General features: G+C 43.3%; 1 protein-coding gene across 4 annotated transcripts in view; it reads left to right on the top strand.

Annotated features, from left to right (window-relative positions):
* Positions 1–17,606, top strand: part of hivep3b (HIVEP zinc finger 3b) — a 71,764-nt gene extending 54,158 nt beyond the window's left edge. For 3 of the 4 annotated variants that reach the window (XM_014017844.1, XM_014017843.1, XM_014017845.1), the window contains exons 2-9: positions 2,845–5,179; positions 6,537–6,820; positions 6,952–8,958; positions 9,110–9,255; positions 12,526–12,701; positions 15,017–15,118; positions 15,824–16,464; positions 16,631–17,606. In XM_014017844.1, the coding sequence (XP_013873298.1) occupies positions 3,196–5,179; positions 6,537–6,820; positions 6,952–8,958; positions 9,110–9,255; positions 12,526–12,701; positions 15,017–15,118; positions 15,824–16,464; positions 16,631–17,293 (6,003 nt within the window). In that variant the 5' untranslated portion in view covers positions 2,845–3,195 and the 3' untranslated portion in view covers positions 17,294–17,606. The remainder of the gene's footprint in view (positions 1–2,844; positions 5,180–6,536; positions 6,821–6,951; positions 8,959–9,109; positions 9,256–12,525; positions 12,702–15,016; positions 15,119–15,823; positions 16,465–16,630) is intronic. The other variant, XM_014017846.1, reaches the window with a different exon arrangement.
* The last annotated feature ends 16 nt before the right edge of the window (positions 17,607–17,622 follow it).

Genomic DNA, 17,622 nt, shown 5'->3' with positions numbered 1-17,622 from the left:
ACCTCTAGTAATATATTTATTGAGAAAAAATTGTGACGTGTTCAATACTTATTTTACCCACTGTATATCTCTGACATGGTCTTTTTAATATTAGGCTACGTATGTCTGATATGTCCTGCTGAAGTGTGATGTGATTTGTATTATTTACAGGTGATGGATCAAACCAATGGGGTGTCAGAATGGTTTATATTTACACTTCACATCAGTTACAACCCCAACTCCAATGATGTTGGTATATTGTGTGAAACATAAATAAAAACAGAATAAGATGACTTGCAAATTCTTTTCAACCTGTATTCAACTGCATACACTGCAAAGACAAAATATTTCATGTTCAAACGGATAAACTTTATTCGTCTTTTACAAATATTTACTCGTTTTGAATTTGATGCCTGCAACACGTTCCCAAAAAGCTGGGATAGATTCATATTTGCCACTGTGTTATATCACCTTTCCTTTTACCAACACTCAGTAAGCATTTGTGAACTGAGGACACTAACAGTTGAAACTTTGTAAGTGGAATTATTTTCCATTCTTGCTTGATGCACTACTTCAGTTGCAAAATGGGGGAAATCTGTAAAATTTACAACCAATTCGTACAATTTGACATGCATGTAGTTAAAAGCTGGCTGAAAAATCTTTACTCCAGTAGAGTATATAGATGACCAAAATTTCTGTTCGAGTAAAGTAAAAAAGTATTTGTACTTTGTTACTTTACACCTCGGCGGTAATCTGCAGTTGAATCACAGAGGCTACAGGTCTGTGAGAGAAACTCAGACATCTCTCTCCAGCTCCTTCTGGGGGATCCCAGGGGGTTCCAGACCATAAATGGAACACAGAGAACTTTCCTCCTTTTTCCAGTTGAAAACCATGACCTCAGACTTACAAACWCTGACTCTCATCCCAGCTGCTTCCCTCTTGACTCTGAAACGTCCCATTGCACACTGAAGGTCATATCCTGAAGACACTAACAGATCATCTGCAAATGGCATCAATGAGACCTTGAGATTCTCCAAACCAGGAGAGAAATCTTCACAGTGAAATTTTTATGTTTACAGTGAAGAAAGTCACCTCCACATACCGTTGTAACTTMAATGCAAATAAGAGGATAGAGTAAATAAAACACCACATATTTTAAGTACACATATCATTATTGACTTTAACATTAGACCTACTTGTAGCTTCTTGGCTGGAACTTGTATGGTTACACAAACACCAGCTCCACCTTGCCCATGATGCAGAAAAGACTCTTGTTTGGCAGCTTCCATATGTGACTGTTTGTGTCAAACAGTTCAAGGTCTGGTAAATGTCCCAAAACCTAGAGGTCCAGGTCCCGTTGAATCTATTTGAAGAACTGTAATAGAAAACCAAACTCTTTTTGTTTGTTCATGTCTCACATTTCCTTCCARATGTTTTGTGTAATTAGTAAGCTCTCATAAAGTATCTGGCATCCTGTATGGATCAAGTGTTTGTACTTGTGCTACAGCAGTCTTTTATTATCCAAGACAGTGAAAAAGACCCCCCCCCCACACACACACACACACCTCCACCCTCAGATATGCTGTTGATGCGTGTTGTTCTATAGTGTAATTAAAATGGGGAAGCAGAATGGGYAGAGGTCAGCATGGTGCCAGTTTCCCCACCACCTCAACTCTAACCCAAAAACCGTAAATGTCTACAAGCAACAATTGGGAGTGGGCACACACATCAGTTACGAGAGTATTCCAACTCGCACCCTTGCATGCCATAAGAGTGCCCACCCCCAAGTCCCTATATGTGAATGTCATGAAAATGTTATAAGTGAGTGTCTAGGGTGTACAGTAAAATTGGGGCCCAGGTGGTTACGGCAAATGGAGGTGTAAAATTGTTGCTCTTTGTAACGCACCTGCACCCCTAAAGCCCTACATGAGTGGAGTTGAAAATGAAGAGGGTGGAGGTATGTATGTGGCCAGGGATGGGGAGAAAAGTGTGCAGAATATTGTCAGTATGYCAGCTAGTGGATTAGGTGGATAWAGACCCAAWAYTCCTGAATTAATTGTGAGTTTTACAAGTTAAGGGTTACTCAAATCTATGTATAGCCTATATTAAARACTAAACTCAATTTGTAATCTGAGATAAAACATTTTAAACTCTCTGGTTGGGCTGGTGATAGGTTAAGAGAAAGTTTTGTGTTTCAGAAAAATCTAGTGTCTGTTTTGTAGCTCAGAGAGCTCAACAAGCCAAAAACTGTCTAATCAAGTCGAATCATGTTCTACAGTCATTCCTAAAGTCTGTGTACTCATGACACATCAGTGACAAAAGTGGGAAAAATGTAGCGAACTGTATCTTTACACAAATCTGAAGTCATCAGTGCAGAGCTAAAGAAATACACGGTCTAACTGAACTTTCTGCTTCTTTCTAGAGGATGATATTCTTCACCAACAGTGTCGCCTCTTTTCTATTTTTTTTTTCAAAATTTGCTTTAAAAAATACAGTTTTTCTTTAAACCCTTCTTTTTAATAGGGGCAACACAGTGTTTTACTTACTTTATCTTGTCGTCTTCTGTGTTGTTAGCTCATAGCAGTTGATTAAAATATGATAAAATGAATTGGGCTTTTTTCTTATTGTTTGAAGCATTTTCTAATGAGCTTTGATTTAATTAACAAAGCGGGGTTATTTATTTAGAATTGTCAAGTAATCAGGAAGTCTTCTTTGCAATTTGAACTTATTGTCACAATAACTTCATGATATTTTACACTTTTTATAGCTTTTTGTAACTAAACCTTTTTAATCAAACCTAACAAGTATACAGCCTTGATGTTTTCTCTTTTGTGACYGTTTTTCTGTGTCTCTGTTTTCTTTTAGATGCACTCAGAAGCTGAATAGCTACCATTCTTATCAACAAACACAGGATATGTGAAGAAGACCTTGGGAAGACTGTTAGAATGGCTGAGGGTCCACAAAAACTTAGCTGCTTTGCACAAAGAAAGTGTTCATGTTTATCTGCATCTCTGCATTTCYGGGGCATTTTTTAATGATGCCTCAATCGGCCCTCTTAAATAACTGTTGGCCCACACTGAAAAAGGTGCTCCATTCTGATTTACAGTTCAGTCTGTCAAGGTTTCGCTGCCCCTGACCTTTCTSTTGTCATGCAGTTAGACCAATGAGGCTTAGAGGGCCTTTTGCCACRGGTCTGTGAGGTCTCCTCCTCACTCTATGGAGGCTGAGCCCAGCCGTCCGGCTAATGGGGAGCGCTCTGGAAGGCAAGAACCGCAGCATGTGACAGCTGAATCTCCATTAGGATCTTGTCCCCCTCAGCAGTCCCAGCAGCCTCCCATTCCTCGTCCTGTGCACAGGGTCCTGGGCCGCTTACAAAATCGCCAACCCAAACGTACTGACCTGCTCCGGTTACAGCAACAGCAAGCGGCAGCATGGCAGCACTCAGACACCCCGGGTACCTCAGGAGGCAGTTTTTTCTCCATGACTTCCYCTGCAACTTCATCCCTCCCCTCTACTTCCTCCACCCAGGGTGAGCATGGTCACGGGGTGCCGACGCATTCCAGTCAAGAGGGTCCGGAAGGCCTTAGCTCACCCAGAAAGGGGGAGAAAAAACCACAAAAACCAGGAAAGTATGTGTGCACCTATTGTGGCCGTCCATGTGCCAAACCAAGTGTTCTTGAGAAGCACATACGTTCTCATACAGGAGAAAGACCCTACCCTTGTGGCCCCTGCGACTTTTCTTTTAAGACCAAGAGCAACCTCTACAAGCACCGCAAGTCCCATGCCCATCGCATTAAAGTAGGTCTTGCATCCAGCCGTGATGAGCCGAGTTTGAGTGGACCAGAGGGTAGCAGTGTTGGAGAAGATCCTGAAGAGCACACAGAGGGAGAAAGCACTGAGTCTGAGGAAGAGACAGGCCAGCACAGAAAATCATCCTCTAAGGAGACGCTTCGACATCAGAAGAAAGGCAGTAAGGAGCGACTGGGAGGCTCTGAGGAGAGCCTAAGGCCTGAAGACTCCCAAGCCGTTAAACAAAGACTGGCACTGAGGCTCAGTGAAMGAAAACGTGGCCCCTTGGTCTCTCCAGATGACCCCCCATCCTCCCTCTCCACCTCGTCCTCCTCCCTTGGCCCTGGTAGTAAGGGCAGCACAGAGTCTGGTTACTTCTCTGGATCAGGCAGCACTGACCTGTCTCAAGTTAGCCCACCCAGTTCCAGTGCCAAAACCTATGCAGAAATCATTTTAGGAAAGTATGGAAGACTGGGAGGGCAGCAGCGCATTCCCCACCAACAGCAGCTTCATCCTCCACATTCCTCGTCCTCAGGAACTGAGGAGAAGAGCATTCCTTTCCCTGTGCCCAAAACTCAAGTAATAGAGCACATTACCAAGCTCATCACTATCAATGAAGCAGTTGTRGACACAAGCGAAATTGACAGTGTCAAGCCGAGACGTTCCTCTCTGTCCAGAAAGAGCAGTACAGAGTCACCCAAATTTATTGCCCCTAAAGATCCCTATGCCTTCGATCCAAAACTAGAAACTGCAGGAACCAGTTGTGTGAGGCACCTCCAGAGCCCTGAGGCAGATCTATTGGGAACGCAGGAGCTTTCAGCAGTRCCCCTTCATAGAAGCCACTCATTGCCATCATCTACAAGCCAAGAAGAGCCCTTCCCTTCAGCCACCATGTCTCCGAGAGGTTATCGCCTTAGCCAGTCATTCGATGAGCAACAAGCAGTGGTGGCWGAGATGAGGGGCGCACATCGTATGCTCAGACGCCAGCCTGCCATCGAGGTTCCACTTGGAGCTGAGGTAATGTTTGAAGAGCCCAGTCCTYTATCCTTGTCCTCCTCACCCAGAGTCTCTGAATCAGCCAAGCAGTCGCAACAGCAGCACAAGAGTCCAAATATCTTTGAATGTTCAGTATGTGGGTCCTGCTTTCAACACAGTGAAGATTACGAAGCTCACAAAGGAGTTTGTTGCGGAAAGGAGCAAGAGGTCGGGTATGAAAGTAAAGCGAGCATGGATGATCGGCCTCTGTTGATGCACTCTAAGTTCCGAGCGCTTGCCATGGCTGTGAGGAAGAGAAGGAAAGAGGAGAGCCTGGAAGAAGATCCTCCTAGCCCTGGAACTGTACCCACACCAGGCAGTTCTGCAGGCCTCATTTTGGTGCAAAGCAGACCAGAGCACAGCCAATCTCTCTCAGGTTTGTTCTTGTATCTTTGTAGTATTGGATACATTTCTTTCTTAGTTTATTTATTTTTGTAAGCAAAACATTTATTTTTTCAAGACCCTATATTGACAAAAATGACCAGAATCACCAGATCAGACATAGAGATAACTAGGAGTGAACTGATACCAATTTTTCTCAAAATGTGTATGAGTACAAGTTGTTCTAATTGGTTACTCACCAATACTGAGTACCAATACCGAGTACTTTTCCTTTTTGCATTGCAAGACCCTGGCAGGCCCGGCCTGGGTCCAAACCTGGGTTCAGCGTGTTTGCATTAGCCTTTATAACCTGCATCCACCCAGATTTCTGACATTTCAAGACCTGTGGTTCTTTTCAGGTCAGACATCAGATACTATTGCCCATTGATTGGTTCATAGGCTGGGSGGGGTCACGTCACACAGATGAGATTAACTTTACGTGAATCATTTGCAATGACTAACAAWTTYTCACAAGTTCAAGCATAGAACAACTGTAGCAAGCTACCAAGCAAAAACAAAATGACATTAGCTACCGTTAGTGTATCGTCTTCTGTCGTCTTGCCTCTTGTCTTCAGCGTCAGACTGCTGGATGGTCTGGTACAGTCTTCTGTACCTTTCCTTTGGGATGGAATAGTCCATTGTGGTGTTGCATATAAAACAAAATAAGATTTGCGCGTTTTTGAAATAATGATACCTGCCCACATCAAGGCAGCTCTGTTGAAAGCAAACACAACCAGGTTCAGGGTAGAATAAGGTCAGGCTGACTGTAGCCTGGCCTTATAATGTAGAACCTAAACATTACACAATGACTTCGAAAACACTTTTATCTTTATTTATAACAGCGAGGCTCTGTTTTCTTACAGCTGAGCCCCTTTGACTGTATCAAATCAGAAGAACTTAATGGTAAATACTGTTGCAACATTTTAAAATAAAAACTACACATTTGATTTTTTTTTTCATCTTGTATAAATTTCTTAAACATGGAACTGAGAAGCTTTTCACTTAAAATGTAAACTGTAACTCAGTCAATGGAGTATTGATACCAGTATTCAGTATCGAAACCGGTGTCAKTTTCAAGTATCGGGGCATTTTGTATGAGTACTTGTAAAAGTGCTGGTATAGCGTCCARTACTGATATCAGTATTGGGACACCACTATAAATATCAAGTAATATGTACAGCTATTGTACTGTTTTAACTAAAGAGCATAGTGAAAACTTAATAGGTTGAATGAATGAATGAATGAATGAATGAATGAATGAATGAATGAATGAATAAATGAATATGAATAAAAATTTCATATCAATTTATTGTGATGAGAGCTTGTTTTCTTTTTCTGATGTCTGTCTCTAGGCGTTACTTTACAGAATGAGCCAAATAAGCAGCAGGACAGGAAGGGTGTTTCTGTCATCCAACACACTAGCTCTTTTGAGAAACAGGAGAGCGTATCTATGGAAAGCAAAGAACCTGACCTCAGAGAGAATCAACCAACACAACAGCCTGAGCCAAAACCATCCCCACCCACATCACGCCTTATCCGTCAGCCAAACATCCAAGTGCCGGAGATCCTTGTTACTGAGGAACACGATGCTGACATGCCCTCTGTGTCACCCCCAGTGAGACCATCCTCATCTAAGGTACAAGACTCTTCATCCTTTTATTTTAAGATGTTTTATGTATTGTGGTTAAAAGATTTGATCTGGTGAGCTATTAGTGCTATTTTTGTTTTTGTCCTCAATTGTTAAGTTAAGCTATATTTCTGTTATAGGAGCCAGAGAAAGTTGAGGAGTTCCAGTGGCCTCAGCGTAGCCAGACTCTGGCCCAGCTGCCTGCTGAGAAGCTGCCACCAAAGAAGAAAAGACTCCGCCTAGCAGAAGCCTCTCAGTCCTCTGGGGAGTCTAGCTTCGAGTCTCTGTCTCTGCCTCGCAGCCCCAGTCAAGAAAGCAACATCTCAAGCCTTTCAGCTTCTTTTGAGGACACAGCCCGACCAGAACCGGCCGTGTGGGCGTCAGGTAGCCAAAGCTCCCAGATGCTGACAGTGCCGTCTGCTTCTCACCAACACCAACAGAGCCACAAGGAGATGAGGCGCTCCGCTTCGGAGCAGACCCCGGCTAGCCCACAGCAAACTGAGCAGAGCTCAGAGACGAGAAGTAAGTCCTTTGACTACGGATCCTTGACGTCTCAGCAGTCCACATCTTCTTGGAAAGAAAGAAGAAAGTTTCTTCTTGTAAAACAGGCCACTTTAGGTGAACCCGAGCAGGAGATTGGGGGGGCCGTTTCTCAGTTGTCCAGAGCTGAAAGTCCAAAGCCAGGCCCTTCCCACTCTAAACATCCTTCTCTCTACTCTTCTGAAGCAAGCTCCCAGTTTTACCCCGAAGCTCCAGGAAAGGCTGCACAGTTATTCCAACCGCACATCTTCCCACCCTCTCAGGACGTGCTCCCGTTGCATCCCAGAGGTCAGCATGCTTTTGCAAGAGGATCTCTGTCACAGTTACTCCCTGCCACGACAGCCGTATCTGAAGTACTGTCCACCCAGTTTATCCACAGAGCCTTCTTACACTCGCACACAGGCTTTCCCCCTGTTCAGATACCCCAAGCTCAGATCCACATGCCAGAACGGTTAAGAATACCACTGCATCAGCTCCCACCTTTAGTTCCTCTCCCAGTTGCTAGGACTAGAGTAAGCCAGGCTCTGTACTACCCTATCCCTTCAAGACTTACCACACATGTTCCTTCTCAATCCACCACAGAAAGCAGACAGCTTGTTTCCGCCTTGCCCTCCTCTCTTACGCAACAATCTCTTGTAACCATCTCGTACCATCGACAACAACCGGTCATTGCTACATGCATGGCACAGTTTACTCCTGTAGTGTCCCTTGTTGTGCCAGTGCGCCTCCAAACTCATAGACCTACCTTTGCCAGTGCCATGTACACCACCCTGTCTCAGATTTTGGCATCCACTCGCTCACAAGAATCAACCTCTTGCACAACCATGATCATCATGAGCCAAATGGAACGGGATAAGCTGCAGGGAACCTACCTGAAAGTCCCTTCAACAGAYTTCAAGAGCCTTCTTCCCCTGTCTCTGCCAAAGGAGCTAGCCTCAGGTTCCGAGGAGGGATACGGTCCGTTGGGGCCAGGAGGTAGCAAACGAATGCTTTCTCCTGCAGCCAGTCTGGAGCTCAGCACAGAGGCTCAGCGTCACCAGAAAAGGGTCAAAGAGGAAGAGGAGGTAGAGCACTATAAGAGAGGAGAGGAGGAGAGTGTCAAACAAAAGGCAATGCAAAAAGAAGAATGCAAATCCATTGAGAAAACACTAGAAGGAGGAGATGAGAAGCAACCAGACAGTGTGGATGTGGCACCTGTAAAAGCAGAAGACCAAAGCGAAAATAACAAAGAAGGTGAGGAGGGAGAGAAGAAATCAACCGAGACAAGTCATACAAAGGGAGAGGCTTCGGATGTGGGTGTGGGTGTTGAGAGGCCAAGCACATCTTCATACCCCAGCCTCCACACTTCCACCTCAGTCAACTGGTGCTACCTTAAGTACGTCAAGCCCAACCCGTCTACCCACCAGGACCCTCATAACTCCGTTTATTCTACGTGGAGCATCAGCGCCCACAACCCCAACTTGCCAGGCCTCAGCACCAAGGTGGCCCTCTCTCTACTCTGCTCCAAACAGAAGCACAGCTCCGAGACTTACACAATGGCCACCGCCCCAACACCCGCCAGAGAGAAACAGGCCCCTGCAAGCAGCGGAACCCCAACAATGTCAGAGGTAAACATAAACACAGTAACTACAGTGCTGTCTTGCATTTCTTCTTTCTTCAAGTCGTTGAGATAATTTCAACACGATCGTCTACTTTTTGTGTTTGAGACACAAACTCTTAACATTGTATTAAGTTGTTCTGAATTTGTCTCGAGTGTAGGTACATGTCACCCCGCCCAGCACACTCACAGAAGTAAAGGATGAGGAGAAGCACGAAAAGGAAGAAAACAAAGACATCGGAGAAGAGGAAGGTCCTTCCACCTCCAAACAAGCTGAGCCTTCTAGGGTTCGCATTTTTGAAGGAGGGTAAGGAGTGCAAATCTCCAACTGTATCGTTCATTTTCTTCTGTRTTTTATTATTTTTATTTATTTATTTTTTGTAAATTACGGCTATGCCTCGTTAGACAAGTTCTTTTGCATGATGACGGCAAAAATCAGGGACTATGGAGAGCCAACGAAATTGCACTGAGAGTTAGAGTAGCAGATGGGAGGCAGCAGGGCCCAGAGGGACTTCATTTGTACCTGTAGCCAAGCTTTTTTTCCCCTCGCTGCTGGCATGAATGTCTGCGTTTTAAGATGTGGTCATTTTCAGAGATGGCAGTCTAGCAGTGTTGGTGTCTGTGAGTCGGTGTGGGGGTGAGTGTAAAGTGGGTGGGGGAGAGCTCCTGGTATTTGTTGAAGCCAAAACCAAAGTTTGTATTTTTATTCAAACAAAACTGAAAATAGACTTAAAATGAAGAAATGGAAATAAAAAAAACAATTGTTCTGGTATTTTAACTATGAACACCAAAATATTTAGTTTTTCTAAACCTGACTGTCAGGACCTATCATCCTTGTCTTTGTAGTCCGGACATTAAATTATAACTGTGTTGTACCATTTCATACTGTAGATCCCTTTGAGAAAGGTGAGTGTAGGTAGTTTAACAGCAGTTTTGAACCATCCTACATGACTATTCATTTTTTAGTAACATACATCCTAACAGTTTAGCTACTGTAGCTGTAGCTTCTTGTGGCAGCAGAAGTGTGTGGAACATCTGTTTTCTCAGTGAACACAAGCTGGACTTTGACATCATCGAAATTGTTTTTCATGGTTTTTAATTTGGAAAGATTTTCCAAAAAGACATCAATGTCTCAATTAAGAAAAAATTGGAAGAAAATCTACTCTTCCACATGTGGAAAATAACATCTGGGAAAGGTGCTAAATTAACATGGGAAACATGTCTTGCACATGGGATTTTTAGCACGTTGATGTGATCACCTGCGGTCAAATGTTTTTCCACGTGTGATCTCATGTGAACAATGGGTTTTTTATTTAAAAAGGTGTGTTCATCAGTTTTCAGTCCAATAAAACACTTAGTCCCCCTATTTAAATGTGGCCCCTAACTTGTAAAAAACTATCTCTGACATGACAGGCAGCTGATTTTAGGCTCAGTAGGTGAATTACACCTTCTACCTTCTTGTTTTCTTGTTTTCCTGAAGCGTAGGTGGATATTTTTAGCACGAGAAGTAAAAAAAAAAAAAAACCACGACATTTCGACTGCAGCCAGCTCCCAGATGAAGCATAATCCCACTATTGAGGCTGTTTTGCAGTTGTGTAACGGTTTGTTATGATTTGTTCTGTCACACAACAGGGAGTATTGTAGATGTGGTTTACATCCTGTAATTAAATACAGTCAGCACAGACCCAATGAGAGTGGATTCTACATAGACCAAGAGGAGAAAAGACAAGTTTTTTTTTGTTGTTTTTGTTTTTTTGATAGATGACTATTCAGTTGGRTATAAAAGATCTGTGGTCCACTGTGTCCTCAAATAGTTTTTTGGTAAACAGTAACGTTGTGCATAAACATTTTTTATAGACTATACCTAAATGTGTTGCTTGATTTTTTTACTTTTTTTATGCAACATTTATTTTTGGTTGTTGGCTATAGCCAGGCTTCCCTTCCCTTTCTTTAGCTGCTGCTGTTGTTGGCAGAGCAGAATAGCTGGTATTCTTTAGGCTCTCGGGGCGGATTGGAGGCTACAGCCAACAGACAGTGCTGCTGGGCCTTTGGTGGGATTTCCCCTAGCCCACCTCCATAAAGAGCATGTGCGTCTTCTGTGTATCTAATAATATTTTTATTCACACAGTAGGTTAAATTTCTGTGTAATAAGAGGGGTCACTCAGGGCGATGAAACCACATCGAATCAGCAGCCAGTTCTGTGGTAAAACTCAGCTCTGCAAAGTCTCTTTCAGCTGATTGTTCTGTGTTGTTCGGCCTGCTCAGATTACAGTCATCTTCATTGTTTCCTGCATCTGTTTCTGTCAGCTAACAGAAAACTAAATAGCGAACATAATGATGCATTTGTTAGTTCAAGTAAAAAATTGTTTAGGGCTTACCAAGAACCGGAATAAAGTGTGTGTGGGAGTCTGTATTAAAACTGGATTTATGAGGCGATCATAAAAGTAGGTTCGTCGGACTATGAAAGAAGCCTATATTTTTCTGAAAATGGCAGGTTTTGGAAGTAATCGACAAAGAATGACAATATTTGTTGGGTTTTTGTTGTTGTTCTTGTTGTTTTTGTTTCTGTAGCTTGAAAATGATATGCCAGTTTAGGGCACCAAATGTAAAATAAAATAATAAAAAGAAGTCACAAACACATTTTCATTAGCTCACTTTCCATGTCTAAAAATTAAACCCTAAATCTAAATGTGTAAATCTAAATGTAAAAGTTAAATGTGAATGTTGCAGCTAAATGATGAGGTTTACATTTAAGAATTTTTTAGCTTTTGCTGTTGGTGTGCGGCACTTGCTGTGATGTCATCATCCTGCGACAAGAGCAAAATGGTAATGCTGCTGAAGATGGCGTATAAAATCTAAATTATAAATGTCTTAATTGAAAACAAGATGGTACCTGTGATTCGGCAGTTTGAAGTGCAGCTCAGACATCGGCCGCATCTGCAAGTTTGATGTCCTGYAGGGAAGTGTTTGCAGCGTTAGCAGCGTTAGCAGCGTTAGCGGTTGCTTTTGTCACAGGATTATGATGTCAAAAAGCCACACACCAACAGCAAAGGCTGCATTCCATTCTGGAAAACATAAATCTAAACTTCAACATTTAGCCTCAATATTTAAATTTCACTTTTACATTTAGATTTAGGATTTAATATTTAGACGTAGCATTGAACATTTAAATTTTACATTTAGTAAAAATTAGTAAAAAGTAAAAATAGTGAGCCAAATGACAATAAAATTTTTGTGGAAATTAGTGGAAACCTGGGCAGACTGAAAATGAGTTAAAAAGCAGTTGAAGACTTATGAAAAATTGAAAAACCTTCAGAACACCTGAAGAACCATTACTAATCAAGGTAACTTTAAAAGATCACAAAAATCTTGCTGGTTGAAGTCTATTATAAAGAAACTAAAGATGACACAAGGATTATGCACAGGCCTGTGGTGGCTGGTGCATTGCAGGAAGACCTGTCGATGAGGAAAGCAGATATTTAAGCACTGATTTCCTAAACTCTACCTTTTATTATTGTACATAAAAGAAAACTTTATATGGGATTTTGTACCAAACACTCTTCTGTGTTTGTCTCAGGTACAAGTCCAACGAAGAGTACGTCTACGTGAGAGGCCGTGGGCGGGGAAAGTACATATGTGAAGAATGTGGCATTCGCTGCAAGAAGCCTAGCATGCTGAAAAAGCACATCAGGACGCACACCGATGTCCGACCATACATCTGTAAACACTGCAACTTTGCCTTCAAAACCAAAGGTATACAAACCGTCGGCAGTCAGTTAAAAAGAAAACGGTACTTATCCAAGTCAACTTGTTGTGAGGGTGTTGTGTCATCTTTAAACAGAGGACTCAGAACTGACATCTGGGAGGCTTGTTTGAATAATCAGTATGGTTTCACATGAAGGAGCAGCAACAATGGTATTATTGGTTATATTTCTTATTGCCTTCAAGATGAGCATTGACTAGCCGTGTTTTCATCAACGTTTTTTTATGCGCACTTTGAAGTATCACTTTAGAAAAGTTTGATGGAAACGACAAAATTTAAAAAAAACTTTCTCAAATTCGTAAAAAAAAGTTTTTACGCTCCCTTGAGATGCTTTTTGGATTTTTCAAAAGAGTTAATGCACAAAATGGGAGACGGAAACCCATTTGTGGAATAAGTTCTGACTTATTCATTTACCTCACACCATTGCTCAGCTGTTTCCGCTGTTGGCGCCTTCCCAGATATTTCCGTAACGCAAAAGAGAATTGCGTTTCTTTTCTCTACGTCTCTGGACAGCATGCAACATCGCCAATACAAGTTGATATGACAGAATAATTACAACTTACCCGATAGCAACGCATTCCTGAAARCTTCTTTCCATTGTCTCGAGATGTGCGGTCCCTGATAGTTATCAACCTATACTTCCTGTTTATTACAACTACGCCTAACATCAAAGTCTGATGTAATCACATTTTGCGTAGCCTGATTGATTTGCTCCAAACCAGTAGATTTCTCGTTGGTCACATATGATAAGACAGATGCAGCCTATGTTTTCGGGGTTTTGTTGGCCACATTCCTTGGTCTCATGACTAAGTGCCTACGAACTGAGACAGCCAACGGCGTGGCGCAGTGACATAAGAATGAGTGTATGAATTGAAACACAGCCTGTATCACTGATTCACCTTTTTATTTCAAAATTCTGAGCCACCAGCTAGTCTCAGACAGTCACCGCCCACTGAGACACTAGGGTCCATGATTAGTTGTAACATTARACTTTATTTAATAAACATATATTTTAACTGTAAAATAAAGACTGAAAAAATACTGTAGGATGTTCAGTTTTTATCATTTTTAAACTAAAAGTTTAAAAATATATTACACGGACGGGGCCATTTTATTTACACGCAAAGCATTCTGGGTAAATGATGACGTGGATAGGTCCTCGCTGTGAGGTTGCTAGCGAGCTATATCCACCCTGAAGGTTAATCTTGGCCAATATCTGATGATCGACTCTTTTAAATGAAACCAAAGAGCGTTGACAGAGAGGAGAAGGTAGAAATTCAATTCAATTCAATTCAAAAATTTATTCATTTCATTAAAAAAAATACTATATACAATAATAAAAAATAAACCAAAACCAAAAATATACAAATCAAAATACAATGAAAGGAAGCAGAAGAAGAATAAATCTTATTTTGTCTGCCCTCTTTCGACCCAGAATATACTCAAACGAAACATAATGAAATGACTCGGCCTGCAACTGAAAATATGGATGGAGGACCTCAGCTTAGCTTGTTTGTAATGCTAGCGCTGAGCTAATACATGGCAATATAGTGTCTGTGCTAGTGCAAAGGCTAACAGGCTAAGCTGAGGTTCTTCTTCCATGAAGCAGCTCTGTTGTCCTCCATCCATATTTTCAATTGCAGACTGAATCATTTCTACCTTCTCCTCTCTGTCAACGCTCTCTGGTTTCATTTAAAAGAGTCGATCATCAGATATTGTCTAAGATTAACCTTCAGGGTGGAAATAGCTCGCTCACACCGAGGACCTATCCACATCATCATCTACCCAGAATGGTTTGTGTGTAAATAAAATGGCTCCGTCCGTGTTAAAATATATATTTTAAAATTTACAAAACTAAACAGCTACAGTATTTTACAGTCTTTATTTTACAGTTAAAATAAATGTCTATCAAATAAAGTCTAATGTTACAACTAATCAGGGATCCCTTTAACACAGTGTTGCACCCAGACGCTGTCCTCCAGAACACATTCTGATTCTGACACTCTGTGTCTGTGGGGAACTGAGGCATCGACGAACCAAAGACACTGATAGTCATGATACTTCAGTTTCATTTTCCGTTTTCGGCCTCTACATTATCCTTCATGTCACTGTGATTGATGATCTAAAGAAAATTACAAATGAAATGATTCGTACACCGGCATAAACATCATTACTGTACACTCCTTTGCATGGAAGGTGAAATAATCCCAACTATAGCTGTCATTTGTCTTTCATTTTACCTCTGCTATTGAAATATTACCCCCTTTTCCAGAAATGCTCACGGACATTTCTTGTTCCTGCTCAGGAAACCTTACAAAACACATGAAGTCGAAGACTCACGGGAAAAAATGCCAGACGGTGGGACTGTCCGAGTCATCGCTGGACGAGCCAGAGAGCGAGGAAACAGGTACCTCAGAGGACGGGAATGCGGCTCGCGCATTTTTTTTTTCCCCATTTCGCCCTGGGGAGCCGTGCGTGTGCATCTGTGTGAAGTTCAGCGTGTTGAAGAGTAGAAGTTGCTCGGCACTGACAGCTTATGCAACAGCATGTTCTATTCTCTGTCCTCCAGCGTTGCATAATAAGAGCTGTGAAAAGGTATCGGATAAATAAATGAAGAATTCAGAGGAAGCCACAAACTCCTGATAACTCTGCAGGAGTCTGGCCGTTGTAACCTCGGTGTCAAGAATGTGTCGCTGGAGTGTAACAAAACATGGCGGACGGCTTCCATCTGCCCCACAAGAAAAAAAAGAAAGAAAGAAAAGAAGGAAAAAAAGTCTGGAAGAAGTTTCAAAGCTAGATTGTCACGTTCTCCTCCTTATTTCTGTCTGCTACATCTCTCCCCGCTGTTGATTTTCTTGCTGACAGGCCACRCTCATCCCAGCCAAGGACGCACCATTCATGCCATTCACAAGACTGCAGAGATAGGTTGTGAATAGAGGTGTGGTGCTGTTCAATTAAATTCCAGTCTTTTTTATCTCGAGTCTATTTATAACYTGAGTTTGATGGTTTGTAGTTGAGGTGGGCTTTTGGTCTGTGGTTTTTCTTGTATAATTTTTTAGATTCACAAGGATAATAATTAAAAAAAACATATTTTCTGTGTCTCTGCACAAAGCAGGAAGCGACGAACGTGTTTTCGGCTCAGAGGAACGGGAGGAGCACCAGTTCTCCGACGTGGACGAGTCCGACGACGACGACAACGAGGAGGAGGACGAGGAGACCCCGTCCCACGAAGACCCGCTATCCTCCTGTTCGTCGGACACCCACCCATCGACGGGGGGTCGCTCGAGCGGTAGTCGGTGCTCCCAGCAGGGCACTCCCGATCCGGATCCCGGTCCGAGTCCCGGCCAGGAGCCCTCCCTGCGCGGGGTCTGGCCCAGCAGGCGGGCGGCCTCGCCGGGCAGGAGGAGAGCCTTGTTCTCCAGGCGGGGCTGGAAGGCCTCTCCGAGAGCCTTCTCCCCCAGCAGCGAGAGCTGCTCCCCCAGCCGCAGCCTCTCCCCCCGCCTGGAGCTGTCCTCTCCCATCCACAGCCTGTCCCCCAGGACTGAGCTGTCCTCACCCAGCCGGCACGTCTCACCCTCCCCTGAGAGGAGGCCGTCTCCCATCAGGCCCCTTTCTCCCCTTCGTCCCATTTCACCCAGCTGCTACCAAGCCTCTCGAGTGCGGACCCCTCCGCCGCCGCTGGGGGCGCAACATAAAACCTTTGGACACCTGCCGTGGGAGAGCCCTGGCTTGAAAGGAGGTCATGTCAAACTGGTCAGTCCTTTTGGTTTTATTAGTATATTTCACTCAGATATGAACAAAACTTTTAATTWAAAAAATGTAGCTCTTTCCTCTTKGTAAGATATCAGTGTTCAGTACTTCATGTCCTGGCACAGCCAGTGCCTGAGCTGGAAAACTAATCTGTTTGCTCCCCCTGCAGGAGAAAAGTGGAGCTGCAGGAGAAGGACCATCATTTTCAGAAACTAATTTGTTCCCACCCGCATTCCGCCTTTCCACCAGCGAGGCTTACCCCGGCCTCCAAACGTCAGACAACATCTTCAGCCACCTCCCACTGCACTCCCAACAAGCCAAGGTTCCCTACCTGATGATACCGATCGGTGGGATCCAAATGGTACAGGCCAGACCCAGCTCCCACCCTACTACACCCTCATCTCCAACGTCCCCCCCGCTGGAGGGGCCATCACTGATGCGCTTTGAACCATACTGGGGCGGGACCCCCAGGACTCAAGGGCTTAGGACTCCTGGAGATAACTGGTCAGAGGACCAGGCAGCAGGAACCAGCCAGCCGGTGCGACCCGGTCTTAGCACAGCACTTAGACGTTCCAAAGCCCAGATGGAGACCACAGACTCGAAGCAATATGGCAGCTCGCACAGCTCCGTCCAGACCCCCGGGTCTGCCGCTGAGACCAACAAACATGGTGCCAGAGACGGTCCGACACAGGCGTCCAGCTTCAGCCTCGCAGCCGCCGCAGCCTCGCGTGCCACAGGACAGCCAGCGGAGCGAGAGGATCTACCGTCCGGAGGTCGCTCGGCGGAGGAGGAAGCTGAAGAAGACGCGGCCAGAACAGAACAGAGCACTTAACGGTGTCGACACCTTGATGCGTCTCGCATCCCGTTTATTTTTTGTTTGTTTTTGTTTTTTGTTTTGTTTTCTTGTGTTGCTACACTAGTCTTGTTTTTTATTGCTTTTTTTTTATACAGGTTTCAATACTATYGTTAACTTAAATGTTTGTTCTTTGGCAATATTCAGGTTTGTTATAAAATAAATGCACTTTTTCTGTGTGAAAATATTTGTTTCTGTAAATGTACAAACATTTATATCCTGTATCTTATTAGATACTGGTAATGTTTATGTCTATTTGAATATATATATGTAGATATATATATATATTATATATAAAATATATATAT

This window comes from Austrofundulus limnaeus, unplaced genomic scaffold (assembly GCF_001266775.1).
Source record: "Austrofundulus limnaeus strain Quisiro unplaced genomic scaffold, Austrofundulus_limnaeus-1.0 Scaffold177, whole genome shotgun sequence".
NCBI classification, from domain to species: domain Eukaryota; kingdom Metazoa; phylum Chordata; class Actinopteri; order Cyprinodontiformes; family Rivulidae; genus Austrofundulus; species Austrofundulus limnaeus.
This window is presented reverse-complemented; position numbering and strand designations above follow the sequence as displayed.